Source organism: Pan paniscus, chromosome 3 (genome assembly GCF_029289425.2).
Source record: "Pan paniscus chromosome 3, NHGRI_mPanPan1-v2.0_pri, whole genome shotgun sequence".
Classification (NCBI taxonomy): Eukaryota; Metazoa; Chordata; class Mammalia; order Primates; family Hominidae; genus Pan; species Pan paniscus.
In genome coordinates, this window is record NC_073252.2 from 44,461,646 (window position 1) to 44,485,606 (window position 23,961).

A 23,961-nucleotide genomic window follows, 5' to 3' on the forward strand; every position below is an offset into this window, starting at 1 on the left:
TTATAAAAGATTGAAAATGTCTCTCATTCCAATCATTGAACCACTGGCAAAAAGATGAAGATGGGGAAAGGAGTCAATTTTCCTAAATTCAAAAGAAAAATTTCCCTAAATTAAATTGCCAGAATACTTTATAAATGGTCATTTCCTAATTTTTCCCATTGACAATTGGAGAATTCTTTAGAGAAATATGTATTTCACAAAATAACATTGTTAAAAACAAAAAACACATGTGACAGGGCAAACCCAACATGTCAGTTAAGCCAAATAATCTGGACGTCTGTGAAATAATAAAAATGACTGATAAACCCAAAACACTATAATGATAATGTACATTATAATTATCTTGTCAATATGAGCAGATGTTAAGTTGGATTGTCATAGTTAGGTTTGTTAAAATCCACACTCAAGTCTGAGGACAAAAACATAGATTGTTATTATCTAAAACTTCTATTTCTTTTAAAAAATCTAACTGTTGTTTGAAATCATGTAACTATTCAATAGCAGAAAAAAAGTCCTATTAAGTTTACTTTTCTAAATTTAAAAAAGATTATAACCTCTCCCTGTATTCTTTAACTCTACAGATAGTTTTAATAAAATTGAACATTTGGCCAAATTTAGATAAAGTAAAAAAGATTTTATAATATTGGTTTAGACAGAGACACCTCATGGGCTTGATAAATAATTTCAAATCCCTGCTTCCCTCCTTGGAATAATTTAGGGAGATTTAACTTTTTAACTTTAGCAAAGACCAAGAATGTTAAATGAGTCTACTGAATGATGTCATGTGGTTTCCAGCAAAACTACTCAATCATTTCTGTTTAAAGGTAATCAACTTAATTTAATATTATAATGGTGCAAAAGTAATTGCAGTTTTTGCCATTACTTTTAATGCAACAACCTAATATTTTCACTTTTTAGTCTCCATAATCACTACCTAAAAACTTTCAGTTTTTCCATGAACTGATAAAGTCTGAAGCTCTTCCATGTCAGACATAAAGTTAAACATCACATTATACTGCAGTTGAATCTCAGTTCTTATGAGTCATTCTCCTGATTTTCACACTATTTCTACTATATTGAATTATCAAATTGTATTGTTTTTGAGTACCTAAACGTAATTATGTTAATATTTATATAGTCACTTCTTGGCCCATGTCAAAAATTTGGTTGAAAATTACTTGTATCATTCATAATGAGGGTTTAAAGTCTAGACTGGAAAGTATATCCCTAATACATTTTATCATCTTTCTAAAATATCCTCACCTTAATACATTGTATCTTCTTTCTAAAACATCCTCAAACCCAGATTAGATTGGCCAGGCAACTTGCTATAAAGCAAAAAAAAAAAAAAAAATCCACTATTTTGCCTTCTGAATGAAGTTTAATCAATTTAGAGACTAGAATGTGGTCCACTGCAATCTATTAATGCTTCTTTATCATTCATGCTAATTAAAATGTTCTACATATACACAAAGTTGTAAAGTCTTTTTTACTACCCAGAATGGCTTTTAGAAAGTGAAGTGACTTTCTAAGAATATATGTCTTGATGGTAACTTAGAATAAAAGAAAATAAAACTTCTACATATGAGACAGGATAAAGATTATACTGCTCCTTAAAGTGTATGGAAAGTTGGAGAAGGTATCCTAAAAATGGAGTGTAGAAATGAGACAGGGATCATATGGAAGATGTAAGTGCACATGTGACTAGAGATAATAGGCATATAAAAGATTGGTTCTTAATGTTACACACAGTGGGGTGTGAATATAAGCCTTTCCTGTGCTTGTTCCTAACATTTGGGTAAATCATCTTTATGAGAAAATACTTTTTAATTTCTCTCTTTCTGTCTTCTCCCTCCTTTCTTCCTCCTTTCCACCCTCCGTCCCTCCTGCCCTCTCTCCCTTTTATTTTATCATATGAGAATCAAAAAAGAGATAATGTAATGTACCCATAGCAGGCATAAAAGCATGGAAACAGAAGTGATCAAAAGTTTTTGAGAATTTCTAAAGCTTTAGGAGGAGAACGTTTTTAGTCATCTATAAACTGTACAAATGAGGACACAAACTGACTTCAGGCTTACATGTCTAAACTAGAAGAAGTTGAAATAAGGTTTAATCAAAGCTAAGAATCTACTAAACTACAAAGTATAATCTTAAAATGTAAATGCAACAGCTTCTTTATGATGTCCTTTACCAGCTTTTTATTTCTTGTACATCGTGGTGGGACAAACTGGTTCTAGGAAGTGGCAGCTGTTACATTTTGCATGCCCATGTGAGGGGCAATATTCAGAGAGGTTCAAATGCCAGTCTAGGGAGAATTCTCTCAGCAAAAGATATGGTAGTATAAAGAGAGTGATGGGAAGAAAATAGGAATGATGCTGCCACATAAAGCTTCCAACAGAAAAGCAGAACTTTTAATAAGACATTAATTAACAAATTGGCATCAGTGTAGCAAATATTTAGTAAAGGTCTGTATTAAAATATAATTGAACTTGATTAAAATATGGTTTCTTATTTCATGAGAGTCAGTAAAAGTTTCAGGGTGGTTACTTCCATGGTCCCAAAAGAGTGGCATCCCAAGGGTGGTGTGGTAGAAGCCATCTGACCTGGTGCAGGCAAAAAGGCAGACACATTGTCTGCAGACAATCTAAAACAGTAAGAAAACCATATGAAAGTTGGTCTTTTTATTACTGTATCCCCATGTATGGATTATTCTAAACAATTTCCATAATAAGATACTCCTCCCTGAAAACACTTTTCATTCAACTAAGTTTTAAACAGTTGCTACAGGTTTCACCAAGTTTTATTAATTATGTGTATGCTTCAAATTAATACATTTATGTTATATATCCTTTAATAATGTATTCTAGGTGCAAATTAATACAGAGAATTCTAAGTTATATAGTTGGCCTCTTACTCGTTTGGATGCAGCTATATGTATTCCTTTTTTAAATAATTATCTAAGGATTCAAAATTGTTTAAATTTGCTGAGGACATTATTTTGGGCTTTATCCCTTGTGGTAATAAATATTCTTTAGTCTAAACAGTAGATTCCAAATAAATAATAATGGCACAATAACTATGAAAAGAAAGTAACCAATCTTGAATCACCTGAACTCTATCATTCTATATAACTAGTTGGTATTTTGTGTGTATGTGTTTTAAAATTTTTTAAACAGTAAAGCCAAGTGAGAACTGCAAGAAGTCATATTTTTGTTTGGTAAGTGCAAATTTTATCTCATACATTAGCTATTTTACTCAGCTTAAATAAAGTTCACATTTAATATTCTCTCAAAATATTTGTTCTAAAATTAAAGAATGAATTGAGAAAGTATCATTATTGATTATTTCATGAGACTTACTTACTGAAAATAATTTTGTCAGACAAAGAATGGGAGTGTTTAAAAAATGATCTTCATCAATGTTTTAAGTACTCTACGTACGCCACTAAGAGAACTTTGGTCCAAATCCCAGCCTAGCTACTTAACTCTGTGACACTGGGCAAGAGATGAAGTTTCTCTATCTGTAATTTGGAAATAAAACATTCTTATTTAATTGGATTATTCTGAAAATTAAATGAGTTAGTACAGGTAGTTAGAACAGCACCTGGAAAATATTAACTAACTGATAAACATTAAAGTTATTAATATTCATGCTAGAAGACATGACAGACCATCAACTCCTAAAATGAGTACCTCAAATTAATAAGCCTATGAAATATTAAAGGAAAGAAGATTATAGTAAAAATCCCAAATAAGACAAAACAAATAAAAAGAAAAATACCTTTATATGAATACCTCAAGCTTTGATAATTATAATTTATATTAGCATATAAAGGACTCCATGGCAAGGAAATCTTTTAATTTTGTTTAATCTTATTTTTCGCTTATCTAGGCCATAAGATCCGCTTTCAGGAGTATTTCTTGAAAAGAAACAGTACACTAACAGTACACTAACACTGTTAGAAAAGAAATAGTAACTAACAGTGTTAGAAAAGAAACAGTACACTGTTGGTACACTGCAAAAAACAGATACACAGAGTAAATCATTCATTCATTCATTCATTCAATAAAAGCTTACTAAACAATCAAAGAACCAATTATATCAAGCTATAAACAGTCCATAGGGGAACTAGACCCCTGTTTTTCCTCAATAATTAATTAATTAATAATTAATTAGTAATGCACATTATGGAGCACTTACTTACATAAATGTTTCCTAAACATTTTACGTGCATCATTATTTTTTAACTCTTACTTCAATCCTATGTAGAAATAGTAACAACCATTTTTAAAGATAAAGAATCTGAGGTTTGTAATCATCCAACCAGTAAGTTGTGGAATTGGACTTTGGACCAAGATATTCCTGATACCAAAATCTGGGTTCTGACTACACTACTATATTCTTAAGTAAATTTTACTCCATTCCTAAAGAAGCTTACTGTCTGGAAATAACAATAAGTTTATACAGAAAGTTACAAGGATTGTATTAAATTTTCTCTTGTTGCCTTGCCTTCTGGAAGGCTCAGGGCTAAGGAATGTGATTGGTTTAATAGTTTATTTTAATCTTGAGTTCCTGACACAGTTACCTACTCTCTGTTTTTCATCACTTTTGGTTTCCTCTTCTATCTTTGTTTAAATGTTTGATTTATCAAGAGTCTTTTACACAGACATATAAATTAGGCCAAATCCATTGAGGAGGCAATAGCTGGAAACCTTAGGAAAGAAATCCAAATATATAGTAACTATATGTATCAACATGAAACTTTCACTCATAGTACTGTATTATGTAACCAAATTATTCTCCACACAATATGTTCCCAATAGATGTCAGGGTTTCTTGCTTTTTTCCACTTATCCTTTCCTAACCCCACTTTCTGTCTATTCCTGTGGCAGGAAAAGAAAAACAGCTATCAAGTGCTCTTAATAGGATAGCAATGCCTATTAAAAGTTAGAATATTAATATAGTAGAATGGTAATTACTTTCATATTGCTTAAAAGGGCAATGGTGAAAAATGAAGGGAGCAGCACATTTGTAGAGGTGATGATGAAATAGTTTAGAAACTGTAGAAGAAAGAGCCAATAGTCATTGACTCTCCGGCCTTATTCTGGCAAGTCATACAGACATACTTTAAAATTTTGTAGACTTGGAAAACACATCACACTCACATTGATCAACAGTATTCAAATTTTAATGAATGGTATCTAAAATCAGAAATGATGAGAGTATCAATGACCTGTTTCACAGCCAGGCCCATACCTCATCTCCATTCTCATCCTTTCTGACCTCTCAACCATCACTCAAAGAGTTGAACTCCCAGTCTCCATTATTTCTCAGATATGGAGAGGACAGACTCCACTGGCAACCAAAACCTTCTGCATGCTTTCCCCAATATTTTCTTTATTGATATGCTGTGACTGCCAGGCTATCTCCTATCTATTTTTATTTCTTGCACTCTTAAATCAGGGAAGCCTTTCTCTTACGGTCTGTTAGGAGAGGCACTTAGTGGAAACAGCCCAAGCTTTGGAATCAAATAACTCTGGATCTTAGTTCCCATTACATGTCAGCTTTGTGGCTTGGGATAAATTGGCTGTACCTTTACATTTCATTTTTATGTGTAAAATGGAGATAGTCATATTTGCATAAAGGTGTGTGCATTATCTATAGTTGCCATAACAATCACCATAAACTTAACAACTTCAATAAAATTCATTTATTATCTCACAGTTTCAGTGAGTCAAAAGTTCAGGCACAGTGTGGCTCAGCAAGGTTATCTGTGTAAAGTCTCACAAGGATGAAACCAAGGTGTTGCATATCCTGTATTCTGTATTGGAAGTTGGGGGAGACCTGCTTCCCAGTTCATTCAGGAGGCTAACAGAATTCAGTTCCTGTTCATGCTTTCAACTTGCTCCCTTCTATCTTCAAGCCAGCCATGGTGCTTGGAGTCCCAATGCTTCAAGTCTCTCTGATTTCTTCTTCTGCCCTCAGCAGAGAGAAAGATCTGCTCTTAAGTGCTTATATGATTACGCTGGGTCCACCAGGATAATCCAAGATAATCTTTCTATTATATAGTCAATTCATTAGTAACTTTAATTACATCTAGAAATTCCCTTGTTCCCACATACATAGCATATTCATGAGCATGATCTCCAGGAAACAAACGTCATGGGGAACAAAATTCTGCCTACCAAAAGGATTAGTGTGAGGATCAAGTAAGTAAACACATATGCAGGGTGCAGGGTCTTTATGGTGCCAGCCAGATTTTGAACACATACTAAATAATTACTTATTTATCTCTTCTTTGCTCACACCACAACATATATATATACATGCTTTTCTTAACTTTGATATGTTGGCTTGTGTCTCATCTTTAAAGATTAGATAGATTCACTAAGATGAAATGCAACTTTTCTATTTTGATCTCATTCATACAGGTATTAATGAATTAAAAACCAAACAAACAAAAATGTTTACTTTAGTATTTTTCCTTGATTTTTTTATGATCAAGTTATAGCCTAAATCCTTGGCTTCTCATTTAACCAAGGAATGACAGAGATCTTGGAAATTTTCAGTCATCTTGGAGAAGACACTATGAAATTTATATAATTCCTAATCTAGGTAATTTATAGTAGAGAGAAAATGGTAGGGAAAGCTTTCTCTTACCTTTCGAAGAACTAAGAAATTACAAAGAGCATGCCAAGGCCAAAGCACACCTGTATTAGGCCTGAATTAAACAGAGAGAATCATCTAACTTTTTTTCCAATCAAATGATAAAAATAAAAGCCCTAGAAGCTTTTTGAAACAGGTAGGAGCCACTGGACAATATATGATTCATACTGCTACCCTCTGGGTATCTTTTCAATCAGCAGATTCAAGTTTTAAAGTAATTGGTATTATTTTTCCCTCTCCTCAAACACTCAGCTTTTCTATCACTCCTTTTCTCAAATTTAAGACCATTCAAGCACTCGAACTTCAGGGATGGCAATTATTAATTTCACTACTAAGGCTTGAGAAAACAAATAAGCTGCTCCAGAGTGAAGAAGGACTTTATGCCTCCATTGTATGCTCTCCCTCACAACTCCCCTAGGCTAAGGACACTATCACAGGGAATCCAATTGTGGAAGGGGACAGATGCCTTTCTATGCAGCTCTCCTCCTAGCCAGTATAATAGTGATGGTTCTCTTTTTTCACTCTAGAAGTTTCTCTGTACCATATACACTCTTTTCATTATGATCCTATAGCACTTGCCAAAGCTGGATAAAATTCTTGCAACCCACTATTGAGCTGGTATTCTTGGTTGTCTGCTTGGGTTTCTATGCTTTATGTGTATCACTTCAGAATGAGTTTAAATTGAGAGAAAAAGTAAGTACGAAGGTAATGTTTCATTAGTAGTGACATGAAATGTGAGCTGGTATAGCTAGAGGTAGCTTAGAGGAGAGATACATATTCTTTGATGTCTATAAGAAAAGCGCCATTTTTATAAAGATGATAGAGTTTCGGAGCTAGGAGATTAAAAATTCCCGGATACAGCTATCTGACTTTAAAAATGAGTAAGTTGAGGACAAGAGAAGTGAAGGAATTTGCTGAAAGTGGTATGACTTAATCAAGGCTGGTGAGGATTAGCAAAATGAGAGCCAGTCTGAAGTCACTACATTACATGCCCCAACTCCTTCAAAACTATGCAAAACTCTGTCACTTGTAAAATAATCTCCATTTATCTGTACCCAACTAAAATAATGCTGATCACATTCACATTCCTGGTTGTTGAGTCTCATTAACTGATTGCAAAAGAGTAAAATTTATGGATCACTTTTTAAATATGGAATGCACCTTAATGGCTTCCATTTCATAAAGTGTACATATTTTCCTACACAGATTTAGAAGAAATACATGTCCTGCTTTCTCCTTGGCACATATTAAGTCATACATGACTAAAGTATCAGAGATAAATGCTTCCAACAAATTCTTCTGGACACCACTCTGAACAAACTGATGTCTACACTCATTAAATACTGGGGTCTGACTGATAAGAATTTTCTGTGAGCCTTTTGCCTAATGACATTAAGACAGAGTTCCCAATTTGTACTTGTGGTGATTTACTGTTGCCATTCCAACCATAATGATGGAAAATGTTTTTCCACTATCATTTAATTAGCCAAGCAATCCTAGTAGAAATTAGTCTTGAAAATGTACCAGCAGAGAGAAGATTGAGAGCAGCTATAAAGAACTTTGCACCAAGACGAGACAACTTTAATAGAATGGCACTGGTATTAAACACTATCAATAATAGGAGTAATCCTTTCCAATAAAATAATTAAAACCAGAGGCCCTCAGCTTTTTGGGGCTTGTATTCCCTATCCATGTAATGAAGAGGCAGGTCTAGCATATTTGAAATATTATTTCTAGTTCTAGGACTCTATTTCATTCCCAAAATGATGACCTAAATGAGTGGCCCTGAGGATAAATAGCCTGTTAATAAATATTCTAAAATAAATGTAAAGTGATCCTAAAACAAAAAAGAAAATCTAGCTTGATTAACTACATATGGCCAGTAACAGTTTGATGCATTCAGCAAAGTACAGGCATACCTTGTCTTACTGTGCTTTACTTTATTGCACTTCACAGATGTTGTGTTTTTTTTTTAAACATTGAAGGTTTGTGGCAACCTTGCATCAAGCAAGACTATTGGGGTCATTTTCCCAGTAGCACATCCTCACTTTGTGTCTCTGTGTCACATGTTCGTCATTCTCACATTATTCCAAACATTCTTATTAATATTATACCTGTTATAATGATCTTTGCTCAGTGACCTTTGATGTTACTATTGTAATTGTTTTTGAGGCATCACCAACCACACCCATCAAAGATGATAAACTTAATTGCTAGATATTATGTGTGTTCTCCATCTCTCTCCCTCCCCATGAGCCTCCCCATTCCTGAGGTACAACAATACTGAAATTAGGCTCATTAATAAACCTACAATGTCCTCTAAGTGTACAAGTGAAAGGAAGTCATGTGTCTCTCACTTCAAATCAAAAGCTAGAAATGATTAAGCTTAATAAGAAAACATGTTGAAAGGTGAGACAGGCCAAAATCTGAACCTCTTGCACCCAACAGCCCAAGTTGTGAATGCAAAGGAAAAGTTCTTGAAGGAAAGTAAAAGTGCTAAGCCAGTGAACACATGAGTGAAAAGAAAGAAAAAGAGCCTTATTTTTGATATGATGGCAGTTTTAATGATCTAGATAGAAGATGAAACCAGTCACAACATTCCATTTAGCCAAAGTCTAGTCCACAGAAAGGCCCTAAATCTCTTCTATTCTATGAAGGCTGAGAGAGGTGAGAAAGCTGCAGAAGAAAAGTTTGAAGCTAGCAGAGTTTGGTGCATGAGGTTTAAGGAAAGAAACTATTTCTATAACAGAAAAAGCCAAAGTGAGGCAGCAAATGCTAATGTAGAAGCTGCCCCAAGTCATTCAGAATATACAGCTAAGATAATTGAGGAAAGTGGCTACAAAAACAACACATTTTATTATTATTATTATTATTATTATTATTATTATTATTATTGAGACAGAGTCTTGCTCTGTCACCCAGGCTGGAGTGCAGTCTCAGCTCACTGCAACCTCCACCTCCCAGGTCCAAGATATTCTCCCGCTTCAGCCTCCCAAGTAGTTGGGATTACAGGCATATGCCACCATGCCCGGCTAATTTTTGTATTTTTAGTAGAGACAAGGTTTTGCCATGTTGGCCAGACTGGTCTCAAACTCCTGACCTCAGGTGATCTGCCCGCTGTGGCCTCCCAAAGTGCTGGGATTACAAGCATGAGACACCATGCCTGGCCCAGATTTTCAATGTGAATAAAACGGTGGAAGAAGATGTCATCTGACATTTTCATAGCTAGAGAGGTGAAGTCAATGACTGGCTTCCAATCATTAAAGGACAGGTTGACTCTCTTGTTAGGGTCTAATGCAGCTTATGATTTTAAGTTAAAGCCAACAGTCATATTCCAGAAGTCCTATGGACCTTCTAGGGCCCTTAATAATTATTCTAAGTCTACTTTGCCTGTGATCTATAAATGGAACAAGAAATCCTAGATGACAGCACATCTGTTTACAGCATGGTTTACTATTTTAAGCCCACTATTGAGACCTACTACATAGAAAAAAGATTCCTTTCAAAATATTACTGCTCGATGACATGATTTTATATTTAGAAAACTCCATCGTCTCAGCCCAAAATCTCCTTAAGCTGATAAGCAAATTCAGCAAAGTATCAGGATACAAAATCAATGTGCAAAAATCACAAGCATTCCTGTACATCAATAACAGACAAACAGAGAGCCAAATCATGAGTGAACTCCCATTCACAATTGCTACTAAGAGAATAAAATACCTACGAATACAACTTACAAAGAATGTGAAGGACCTCTTCAAGGAAAACTACAGACCACTGCTCAAGGAAATAAAAGAGGACACAGACATTTGGAAAAACATTCCATGCTCATGGATAGGAAGAATCAATATGGTGAAAATGACCTTACTGCCCAAAGTAATTTATAGATTCAATGCTATCCCCATCAAGCTACCACTGACTTTCTTCACAGAATTCGAAAAAAAACTACTTTAAACTTCATATGGAACCAAAAAAGAGCCCACATAGCCAAGACAATCCTGGGCAAGAAGAACAAAGCTGAAGGCATCATGTTACCTGACTTCAAAGTTTACTACAAGGGTACAGTAACCAAAACAGCATGGTACTGGTACCAAAACAAATATATAGAACAATGGAACAGAACAGAGGCCTCAGAAATAACACCACATACCATCTGATCTTTGACAAACCTGACACACACAAGCAATGGGGAAAAGATTCCCTATTTAATACATGGTGTTGGGAAAACTGGCTAACCACATGCAGAAAACTGAAGCTGGACCCCTTTCTTATACCTTATACAAAAATCAACTCAAGATGGATCAAAGACTTAAATGTAAGATCTAGGATCACAAAAATCCTAGAAGAAAACCTGGGCAATACCATTCAGAACGTAGGCATGGGCAAAGACTTCATGTCTAAAACACCAAAAGGAATGGCAACAAAGCAAAAATTGACAAATGGGATCTAATTAAACTAAAGAGCTTCTGCACAGCAAAAGAAACTATCATCAGAGTGAACAGGCAACCTACAGAGTGGGAAAACATTTTTGCAATCTATCCATCTGACAAAGGGCTAATATCCAGAATCTGCAAAGAACTTAAACAAATTTACAAGAAAAAAGCAAACAGCCCCATCAAAAAATGGGCAAAGGTTATGAACAGACACTTCTCAAAAGAAGACATTTATGCAGCCAACAGACATATGAAAAAATGCTCATCATCACTGGTCATTAGAGAAATGCAAATCAAAACCACAATGAGATACCATATCATGCCAGTTAGAATGGTGATCATTAAAAAGTCAGGAAACAACAGATTCTGCAGAGGTTGTGGAAAAATAGGAATGCTTTTACACTGTTGGTGGGAGTGTAAATTAGTTCAACCATTGTGGAAGACAGTGTGGTGATTTCTCAAGGATCTAGAACCAGAAATACCATTTGACCCAGCAATCCCATTACTGGGCATATACCCAAAGGATTATAAATCATTCTATGATAAAGACACATGTACACATATGTGTATTGCAGCTTTATTCACAATAGCAAGGACTTGGAACCAACCCAATTGTCCATCAATGATAGACTGGACTAAGAAAATGTGGCACATATACACCATGGAATACTATGCACCCATAAAATAGAATGAGTTCATGTCCTTTGCAGGGACATGGATGAAGCTGGAAACCATCATTCTCAGCAAACTATCACAAGATCAGAAAACCAAACATATGTTCTCACTCATAAGTGGGAGCTGAACAACAAGAACACAGGGACACAGGGAGGGGAACATCACACACTGGGGCCTGTAGGGGGTCGGGGTGTAGGGGAGGGATAACATTAGGAGAAATATCAAATGTAGGTGATGGGATGATGGGTGCAGCAAACCACCATGGCGTATGTATACCTATGTAACAAAACTTCACATTCTGCACATGTAACCCAGAACTTAAAGTATAATAAAAAGATATATTACTGCTTATTGACATTGCACTTAGTTACTCAAGAGCTCTGATTGAGGTGTGTAAGATTGGTGTTGTTTTCCCGCCTGCTAACACAACATCTATTCTGCAGCCCATAGATCAAGGAGTAATTCTGATTTTCAAGTCTTCTTATTTAAGAAATACTTTTCATAAAGATTATGGCTGCTAAGGATAATGATTCCTCTGATGGATTCCTCTGATGGTAAAGTAAACTGAAAACTTGGAAGAGATTCTACATTCTATATGCCATTAGGAATATTTGTTATTCATGGGAGAAGAACAAAATATTAACAGGAGTTAATATTAAAAGATTAAATAAATTTAAATAGATTAAATTAACGAGTTAAATTAAAAGATTAACAGGAGTTTGGAAGAAGCTGATTCCAACCCTTATCTTATCTCAATGGTCACATCTCAGTCTCCTTTGCAGATTCTTTCTCTTTACTCCAAAACCTTCTTAATATTCTAGTGTTTTCTCTCAGTTCTTGGGCACTTCTCATTTTTATCCATATTCACTTTATTGGTAACTGTAGGGAGTTTCATGACTTTAAATACTGAGTATATTTCAACAACTCACAAAATTTTATCTAGGCTCAGTCTGCTGAACTCCAGGCTCATATATCCAATACTTAGATATCATAAATTCAGTATCTCTGAAAATACATTCCTAATGTTCCCTTCTAAATCGACCCCAAATTTAATGTCTCTCATTTTAATTCATAGCAACATTTTCTAATTGCTCAGGAGAAAAACGCTGGAGTACTGTTTAAACCCTTTACATCACAATATATTTGCCAGGAATTGCTGTTGCCTCTACCTTCAAAATGGATCCATAACTGACTACTTTTCCCCATCTCCAGCACTACCACCACCTTGTTTCTCACTTATACAAATGCAATAGTCTCCTAACAGATAAGAAAGCCCAGTGTAGCTGGGCATGTGGATGAAGGGGAAGAGGTAATATCGAAGAAAAGGGCCAATAACAGATTCTTTTAAAGCTTTTTAGATAAAGATAAGAAGCTTGATTTTATGCCACTGGGATAAGGAACCTACTGGAGTGTTTTACATAGGGAAGCGACATGATCTTCTCTGTGTTTTAAGAAAAGATAACTTTGCTCCTGGAAAGAGGATGGATGGTTTAGGGGTAAGGGTAAAAAAATAGAGGGATTGAATAGGAGGTATTGCAATAGATCAGAGAAAGATGATGGTGAGAGTGGATATGGAGAGCAGATTCAGGATAGAAGTAGGTAACAGAGGACTTGTCGATTGAGTGACTGAGGTAAAGTGAAAGAAAGAGAAATTAATGTAACTATTGGGTTTTTAGGTTAAGCAACCTAGCAGATGGTGTTATTATTTACTAAGTTAAGGAGATTCATTAACTATAGTTTCATAGCATTTTCAAGTATATAGCAGAAACACTTTTCTAATTTAAACATCTTATAGATATAAACCACATAAACTTGCATGAGCTCATTAAAATTGAGAATTTAGATGCTGGGTGTGGTGGCTCACGCCTATAATCCCAGCACTTTGGGAGACCGAAGGAGGAGGAATGCTTGAGCCCATGAGTTCAAGACCAGCCTGGACAAAAATAGCGAAACCTCATCTCAAAATAAATAAATAAATAAACATTAAATTAATTTGATAATTTAGGAATTATTTTCATACATATAATACTGTTTCTGTGCTATAAAATGAATTATTTAAGCATATCTTGATCATGTTTAAAGTAAATTATTTAAGCATATGTTGATTATGTTTAAAGATCATGTTTACAAACAAAGTAATAGAATTGAAAGTGTCTATAATGTTAAACATTTCACAAATATTTGGCTAACCTATGTGGTAATAATTCCAGGAAAAGGAAATTTATCTATCTCAAGGACTCTAGCACCAAACTCAATTGTTAAACCTATCTAATAATTGAAACACTTTTCCTTACATTACGCCAAAATCTACCTCCTGGAGTATTTATCTAATAGTCCTGATTCTGCCATCTGTGGCAAATAAATAGCACCTAATCTAAGATAAACAACATTTGTCACCTTTGGCACCACTTTTAATTCTCTGGCTCACAGCAGGCATTACTAATTTACCACTGTAACTTTTCTTGCTGATCTAGCAGGGTTCCTAATCAGACTTAACACAGTATTCTTGGCAGCCACTACAAATCAATAGAGGATAAAACTAATCCCTTCAAGAAAAAATTATTGAGTGTTTATTATGTTTCTGCATTCATTCAAGGAATCCACAGTCGACCTGTATGTAGATGGTTATACAATAATCTCATAAATATTATAAGAAGTATAGAGTACTATGAAAGGTCAGGAAAAAAATGGGTATCTGGACCAGATTAAACAGAATAAGGAAGAGTTGCCGTCTTGCTAACAGTCCTTTAGTTGAACAGACATTAAATATATGTCAAATTTTCTTTTCTCCATTCTTAGTGCCCTTAGTATCTTCAAGTTTGTGTGCTAGAGGAGAATGTTAAGGCATATTAGGGAAGGTATTTCTTGTCTTTTTCTATATAAAAGGCACTTAAGACTTGAACATAATTAACATTAGAAGAAGTTGAGAAATGGCTGTAGAGTTCTAATGTGAAAGTATAAATCAAGAATTGTACACTCATCCAAGCATTTCTTCTATAATGAATAGAAAGTCATTGACAACTATGCAAGAGATTGGGTGATTAGTACATAAAAACTTTCTTTAAAAACATGGATACATAAAACTGACAATGAAATCTAGCTAACCAAGAGATTAATTAGAATAGCTCAATTAACAGAAAAATAGTGATACATCAAAAATATGTAATGTTGAGTAGTGAATCTACTTAAATATAGAAATTAAACAACTTTGAGTTTGACATGGTTATAATTTCTGCTCTTTCAAAGCAAGGAAGTAGTAGATACTTTGCATAGTTAAAACAATCAAAAACATTGGATGCCTATTCTGTATGACAGTTATTTTCTTAAATTTACAGGTAACTTTTTCTTTTCATGAAGAAACACTCATTTCAAGGTCAACTATGCCTTCAATTTTACATCTGTTCTTCTATCTCAGATATACAAAAGTAAAAATTAAATCAAAGTTTTCTATTTTTATATGAAAAAGTATCCCATTTTCAAAATTAATTTCTTTCTGACTACCTATCTCACCTACCCTCTTCCTTTCTGCATATATACTGAGAAGTGTATGTATGGAATATGGTCAGAAAAGGCAGGTAACAATCCTTGTTAAAGTGTCAGATTTTTATTCTTATTTGAACTTTTCTAATCAGTATATATCATTTTTTCTATAAAAACAATAAAGGATTCAATTTTTAAAAAATGATACAGGTTAAAAATATATATATATAAATTTAGTCTTATTTATTAATTTTCATCTTTTTTATTTAGTTTTATTTATCTGCATATTTTGAGAATTCTTATCTTTAAAATAGAGATACTGCCTACCTCACAGGATGACTATGAGCTTTAAAGAAACTGATAAATGTAAAATTCTTACTAAACTATCAAGTGTTTCATATGTATGTAATTCATTACTCAATGTAATGTTAATATTATGTATTATATAATTGCATAACATATTACATATTATTAAAATGCTATACTATTAATATTATATAGAATACTATATCATATTACCAATAAAATCTCACAATATATTCAAAGAATCAAAAGTATAAGAAATTTAAATACAAAGACAAAATATAAAGTGGTATAAATACAAAGTGACATATCTAGGGATAGAGCAAAATAAGTCTTACTTATCTATTATTAAAGTACAATAAGGGAACATACTTTGAATAGATCCATGGAGAGAAAACACCAAGAGTTGATACAGAGGCAATGCAGACCCTGAGGGTAAAGAGAAAGGAAGCTGGAAACCCTGTACAGGGTTGTCAAATGCCAGTGCTAGTTCCATCCTAGAACGGCTCCTGGGGAAGGGCTGAGTGAAGAGATGGTGAGGCAACCCACTCTTGCTGTGAAACTTTGGGATCCTAGCTACATGAGATCCCACAACCCCCATAGACATTTTAACTGGTGGGGGTGTGGGGGGGGTCTGACCAGAGAGTACACAGAGAGTAGAGAGAGACAGAGCTCCAGCCTGCATGGAGCCTGGGGGTTTTTGCACACAGGGCAGCTGCAGTGGAACGTGGCCACAGGTGCCCATATCCCAAGGCTCTCAATCTTCCCCAAGTTGCTCTAACCCCAGTTGACTGTAGGGTCAAGAGACAGCAGGGCCAAATTTTGCAAGGAATTATACATTCAAGTCTACAAAATAAAAGCTAACAATATGATAAAAATATCAAAATCTCACATATCAGTACTAACCCTGAAAGTAAATGGTCCAAATGCCGCAATAAAAAGGCATAGAGTGGGAAGTTGGATCAGAAGACAAGACCCAATTGTCTTCTGTCTTCAAAAGACCCACCTAACATGTAATGACATGCACAAGATCAAAGTAAAGGGATGGAGAAAGATCTACCATACAAATGAAAAACAATAAAGTGCAGGAATCACAATTCTTATATCACATAAAACAGACTTTAAAGCAACAACAATCAAGAAGGACAAAAAAGGGCATTATATAATAAGAAAGGATACAATGCAACAAAAAGGCTTAACTATCCTGATTATGTATGCACCCAACATTAGTGCACCCAGATTCATAAAACAAGTTCTTCTTGACTCACAAAAACACATAGATAGCCACGCAATAATAGTAGACTTCAGCACACCACTGAGAGCATTAGACAAATCATCCAGTAAGAAAGCTAACAAGTTTTTGATTTAAACTCCACAATTGTGCAATTATACCTAACAGATGTCTACAGAATGTGCCACTCAATAATCACAGATTATATATTCTTCTCATCTGCACCCAGAACATGTCCAAAGATTGAATACATGCTGGGTCATAAAGAAAGTCTCAAGAAATTAAAGAACTTGAAACCATATCAAGCGCTCTCTTGGACCACAGTGCAATAAAAATAGAAATCTATACCAAGAAGAACGCTCAAAACTACACAAATACATGGAAATTTAACAACTTGCTCCTGAGTAACTCTTGAGTGAGCAACAAAATTAAGGCAGAGATTAAAAAATTCTATGAAATTAAAAAAATTAGAGACACATCTTACCAAAACGTTTGGGATGCAGCTAAAGGAGTATTAAGGGGAAAGTTTATAGAAATAAACGCCTTCATCAAGAAGTTAGAAAGATCTCAAATTAACAATCTAATACTACACCTAGAGGAACCAGGGGAAAAAAGAACAAACCAACCACAAAGTTAGAAGAAGAACAGAAATAACTAATATCAGAGAAGAATTGAATGATATTGAGAAGCAAAAGTCTACACAAAAGATCAATGAAACCTAGAGTTGGTTTTTCAAAAGAATAGACAAAATTATTAGACCATTAGATACATTAACAAAGAAAGAAAGAGAAGATCCAAATCAGCACAATCAGAAATGACAGAGATAGCATTACAATTGATCCCACAGACACAATATATATTCAGAGACTATTATGAACACCTATATGAACACTAATTAGGAAGTCTAGAGGAAATAGATACATTCCTGGAAACACAAAATCTTCTAAGTCTGAACCAAGAAGAAAGTGAAAACATGAACAGACCAAACAAATAGACCACTGGAACAGAAAAGAGGACCCAGAAATAAAGCCAGAAACCTACAACGATTTGATTTTCCAAAAAATTGACAAAAATAAGCAATGGAGAAAGGACTCCCCACTCAATAAATGGTGCTGAGATAACTGGCTAGCCATATGCAGAAGAATGAAACTAGACCTCTTCCTGTCACATTATACAAAAATTAACTCAAGATGAATACAAGATTTAAATTATAAAAATTGTAGAAGAAAAGCTAGGAAATACCCTTCCCGACATTGATCTTGGCTAAGAATTTACGGCTAAGTCCCCAAAAACAATTACAACAAAAACAAAAAAGTGACAAGTAATACCTAATTAAATGAAAAGAGCTTCTATACAGCAAGAGAAACGATCAACAGTGTGAGCAGACAACCTACAGAATGGGTGAAACAATTCAAACTATGCATCTGAGAAAGGTCCAATATCCAGAATCTATAAGGAAGCTAAAGAAATCAACAAACAAAAAAAGAAATAATTTCATTAAAAAATGGGCAAAGAACAAGAACAGACATTTCTCAAACAAGGACATGCCAGTGGCCAACAAATGTATGAAAAACAGGCTCAACATCACTGATCATCAGAGAAATGCAAATGAAAGCCACAATGAAATACCATTTCACACCAGTCAGATTGGCTATTATGAAAAAAAAAAAAAACAGGTGTCAGTAAGGCTGTAGAGAAAGAACACTTATACACTCTTGGTGGGAATATAAGTTATTCATCCACTGTGGAAAGCAGTATGCAGATTTAGTGAAGAACGTAAAGTCCCATTCAACCCAGCAATCCCATTACTAGGTACATACCCAAAGGAAAATGAATCATTCTACCCAAAAGACATGTGTACCTGTATGTTAATCACTGCACTATTCACAATTGTCAAGACATGGAATTGACCTATGTGCCCATCAACAGTGGACTGCATAAAGAAAATGTGGTACATATACACTATGGAATACTATGCAACCATAAAAAGAATGAAATCATGCCCTTAGTAGCAACATGGATGCAGCTGGAAGTTATCATCCTAAGAGAATTAATGCAGGATCAGAAAACTAAATACCACATGTTCTCACTTATAAATGGGAGCGAAACCCTGACTACACATGGACATAAAGATGGAAACAATAGACACTGAGGATTACTAAAAGTAGAGAGGGAGGAAGGCGTGGTCTGAAAAATTACCTATAGGGTACTATGCTCGCTACCTGAGTGATGGGATCATCTGTACCTCAAATCTCAGCATCACACTATGTACCCACGTAACAAACCTGCACCTTTACCCTCTGAATCTAAAATAAAAGTTGAAATTATTTTTGTAAAAAATATAATTAGGTGGTGGTGCAATTTTTTTTCTTGAGTGACTAGTTATTACAACTAGGTATGTTGAGGGAAAAAAGTCTAGGAAGTATCAAGTAAGATTTAGTCTCCATTAATAATTCCTCAGCTTGAAAGTGCCTATATTTTCCTAATCATTATATAATTTCCTATGAGATTAAATTTTATCTCATAAGTACCAGTAATTACCCTTAAAACTTTTTTTAATTATAACTTTGAATTCTAAATGTGTTCAACTAATTTCTATTGTTTGCTTACATAGAGACTGTAGGAGATATTTTTCTACACCCCCTATTTTGTTTGAAGTCCTTTTCAAGCCTTCTTGTAAACAAATCTCTACAAGACTCTTTGTAGATAAGGGCTTGTAGATAATTTTTTCAGATCATTAAGAGATGTTGATAAAATGCTCAAATAAAATATAAATAAATATTAGGCTACTTAAACAAAATCCAGAATCTGAACAGATGGAAATCTTATCTAAGGATTATTATGGAAAGTAACACTTCAATTTTTTTCAATCTGATAATTTTCCATGCCCATAAGCTGCAGTTGTCTTTTGAAAACTATTTTAAGAGGTTTTTTCTTCTTAGTTGATGACCTTTTCCCTTACAGTTAGACTTATCAAATATAGTCAACCAAATTACTGAGTTCAAATGCTTTTCAAAAGGAAATGTTCAACTTGCCCAAATTTAAAACCAGATTAATTTATCTGCCATACTTAATGGAGAGTATTAACCTTACCTGCTGCCAAGCATCTGGCCCTGGTTCTGCATCTTGATTCATGCTTGATCTGGCAAGCAATCATAAATAGCCATATATTCAAACCTAGAGGTAGCAAAGGTGTAATTGGTAGAAGCAGCACACAGAGGACACAAAGAAATTGAATTTATATAAGAAAAGGTCAGGGAAAAGCAAATTATATTTATTATTTTAGATGCTAGATTTCTAGTCTTTAGTTTTTTTTTTCTAGGAATCTGGTGAGTTAGGTTGGTTAGTATTTTAATCAATTGTATGATGACATGAGGGAAATTTTTTAAAACCCAAGAACCTTTTAAACACTGGCCAAAAATGGAAAAAGTTGTTGGAAATATTGAAACATAGCCACTTGAAAATTATTTTAGCATTTTGAAGTTACAGAAGATCGAGCACAAAGACATCGTCAGAGAACCTGTGGAAAGCCAATCAAAAAAAGGATGATTTATCAGAAATATAAATAGAATTATTGCATAGAGAATGAGATAATTCCATTTATCATTTGTTTAACAATTTTCTTGAGCATTTTATTTTATATCACAAAGATTTAACATCACTAATAATAAAAATGTAAATTAATGCAATGCATGCCCTTTTGCTTAAAAATTGACAAAGGATAGGAAAAGGATAATGTTTATTTTGCCAAAGGTTTAACGAAATTGACAATAACGAAAGTAGGGGAGGAGCCAAGATGGCCGAATAGGAAGAGCTCCGGTCTACAGCTCCCAGTGTGAGTGACGCAGAAGACGGGTGATTTCTGCATTTCCATCTGAGGTACCGGGTTCATCTCACTAGGGAGTGCCAGACAGTGGGCGCAGGCCAGTGGGTGCGCGCACCGTGCGTGAGCCGAAGCAGGGCGAGGCATTGCCTCACCTGGGAAGCGCAAGGGGTCAGGGAGTTCCCTTTCTGAGTCAAAGAAAGGGGTGACGGACGCACCTGGAAAATCGGTCACTCCCACCCGAATATTGCGCTTTTCAGACCGGCTTAAAAAAAGGCGCACCACGAGACTATATCCCACACCTGGCTCAGAGGGTCCCACGCCCACGGAGTCCCGCTGATTGCTAGCACAGCAGTCTGAGATCAAACTGCAAGGCGGCAGCGAGGCTGCGGGAGGGGCGCCCGCCATTGCCCAGGCTTGATTAGGTAAACAAAGCAGCCCGGAAGCTCGAACTGGGTGGAGCCCACCACAGCTCAAGGAGGCCTGCCTGCCTCTGTAGGCTCCACCTCTGGGGGCAGGGCACAGACAAACAAAAAGACAGCAGTAACCTCTGCAGACTTAAATGTCCCTGTCTGACAGCTTTGAAGAGAGCAGTGGTTCTCACAGCACGCAGCTGGAGATCTGAGAACGGGCAGACTGCCTCCTCAAGTGGGTCCCTGACCCCTGACCCCCGAGCAGCCTAACTGGGAGGCACCCCCCACCGGGGGCACACTGACACCTCACACGGCAGGGTATTCCAACAGACCTGCAGCTGAGGGTCCTGTCTGTTAGAAGGAAAACTAACAAACAGAAAGGACATCCACACCGAAAACCCATCTGTACATCACCATCATCAAAGACCAAAAGTAGATAAAACCACAAAGATGGGGAAAAAACAGAACAGAAAAACTGGAAACTCTAAAACGCAGAGCGCCTCTCCTCCTCCAAAGGAAAGCAGTTCCTCACCAGCAACGGAACAAAGCTAGATGGAGAATGACTTTGACGAGCTGAGAGAAGAAGGTTTCAGACGATCAAATTACTCTGAGCTACGGGAGGATATTCAAACCAAAGGCAAAGAAGTTGAAAACTTTGAAAAAAATTTAGAAGAATGTATAACTAGAATAACCAATACAGAGAAGCGCTTAAAGGAGCTGATGGAGCTGAAAACCAAGGCTCGAGAACTACGTGAAGAATGCAGAAGCCTCAGGAGCCGATGCGATCAACTGGAAGAAAGGGTATCAGCGATGGAAGATGAAATGAATGAAATGAAGCGAGAAGGGAAGTTTAGAGAAAAAAGAATAAAAAGAAATGAGCAAAGCCTCCAAGAAATATGGGACTATGTGAAAAGACCAAATCTACATCTGATTGGTGTACCTGAAAGTGATGCAGAGAATGGAACCAAGTTGGAAAACACTCTGCAGGATATTATCCAGGAGAACTTCCCCAATCTAGCAAGGCAGGCCAACGTTCAGATTCAGGAAATACAGAGAACGCCACAAAGATACTCCTCGAGAAGAGCAACTACAAGACACGTAATTGTCAGATTCACCAAAGTTGAAATGAAGGAAACAATGTTAAGGGCAGCCAGAGAGAAAGGTCGGGTTACCCTCAAAGGGAAGCCCATCAGACTAACAGCGGATCTCTCGGCAGAAACCCTACGAGCCAGAAGAGAGTGGGGGCCAATATTCAACATTCTTAAAGAAAAGAATTTTCAACCCAGAATTTCATATCCAGCCAAACTATGCTTCATAAGTGAAGGAGAAATAAAATACTTTACAGACAAGCAAATGCTGAGAGATTTTGTCACCACCAGGCCTGCCCTAAAAGAGCTCCTGAAGGAAGCGCTAAACATGGAAAGGAAGAACCGGTACCAGCCGCTGCAAAATCATGCCAAAATGTAAAGACCATCGAGACTAGGAAGAAACTGCATCAACTAACAAGCAAAATCACCAGCTAACATCATAATGACAGGATCAAATTCACACATAACAATATTAACTTTAAATGTAAATGGACTAAATTCTCCAATTAAAAGACACAGACTGGCAAGTTGGATAAAGAGTCAAGACCCATCAGTGTGCTGTATTCAGGAAACCCATCTCACGTGCAGAGACACACATAGGCTCAAAATAAAAGGATGGAGGAAGATCTACCAAGCAAATGGAAAACAAAGAAAGGCAGGGGTTGCAATCCTAGTCTCTGATAAAACAGACTTTAAACCAACAAAGATCAAAAGAGACAAAGAAGGCCATTACATAATGGTAAAGGGATCAATTCAACAAGAGGAGCTAACTACCCTAAATATATATGCACCCAATACAGGAGCACCCAGATTCATAAAGCAAGTCCTGAGTGACCTACAAAGAGACTTAGACTCCCACACATTAATAATGGGAGACTTTAACACCCCACTGTCAACATTAGACAGATCAACGAGACAGAAAGTCAACAAGGATACCCAGGAATTGAACTCAGCTCTGCACCAAGCAGACCTAATAGACATCTACAGAACTCTCCACCCCAAATCAACAGAATATACATTTTTTTCAGCACCACACCACACCTATTCCAAAATTGACCACATACTTCGAAGTAAAGCTCTCCTCAGCAAATGTAAAAGAACAGAAATTATAACAAACTATCTCTCAGACCACAGTGCAATCAAACTAGAACTCAGGATTAAGAATCTCACTCAAAGCCGCTCAACTACATGGAAACTGAACAACCTGCTCCTGAATGACTACTGGGTACATAACGAAATGAAGGCAGAAATAAAGATGTTCTTTGAAACCAACGAGAACAAAGACACAACATACCAGAATCTCTGGGATGCATTCAAAGAAGTGTGTAGAGGGAAATTTATAGCACTAAATGCCCACAAGAGAAAGCAGGAAAGATCCAAAATTGACACCCTAACGTCACAATTAAAAGAACTAGAAAAGCAAGAACAAACACATTCAAAAGCTAGCAGAAGGCAAGAAATAACTAAAATCCGAGCAGAACTGAAGGAAATAGAGACACAAAAAACCCTTCAAAAAATCAATGAATCCAGGAGCTGGTTTTTTGAAAGGATCAGCAAAATTGATAGATCGCTAGCAAGACTAATAAAGAAAAAAAGAGAGAAGAATCAAATAGACACAATAAAAAATGATAAAGGGGATATCACCACCGATCCCACAGAAATACAAACTACCATCAGAGAATACTACAAACACCTCTACGCAAATAAACTAGAAAATCTAGAAGAAATGGATACATTCCTCGACACATACACTCTCCCAAGACTAAACCAGGAAGAAGTTGAATCTCTGAATAGACCAATAACAGGAGCTGAAATTGTGGCAATAATCAATAGCTTACCAACCAAAAAG

The 23,961-nt window shown here is 35.7% G+C and overlaps 1 protein-coding gene across 2 annotated transcripts in view; it reads right to left on the reverse strand.

Moving 5' to 3' along the window:
* KCTD8 (potassium channel tetramerization domain containing 8) overlaps positions 1-23,961 on the reverse strand; it is a 283,793-nt gene that overhangs the window by 99,801 nt on the left and 160,031 nt on the right. Inside the window, exon 2 of one of the 2 annotated variants that reach the window (XM_055111308.2) lies at positions 19,882-19,965. The exons of the other annotated variant lie outside the window; for it this stretch is intronic. Coding sequence (XP_054967283.1) covers positions 19,882-19,965 — 84 coding nt within the window. The remainder of the gene's footprint in view (positions 1-19,881; positions 19,966-23,961) is intronic. 2 annotated transcript variants of the gene reach the window in all.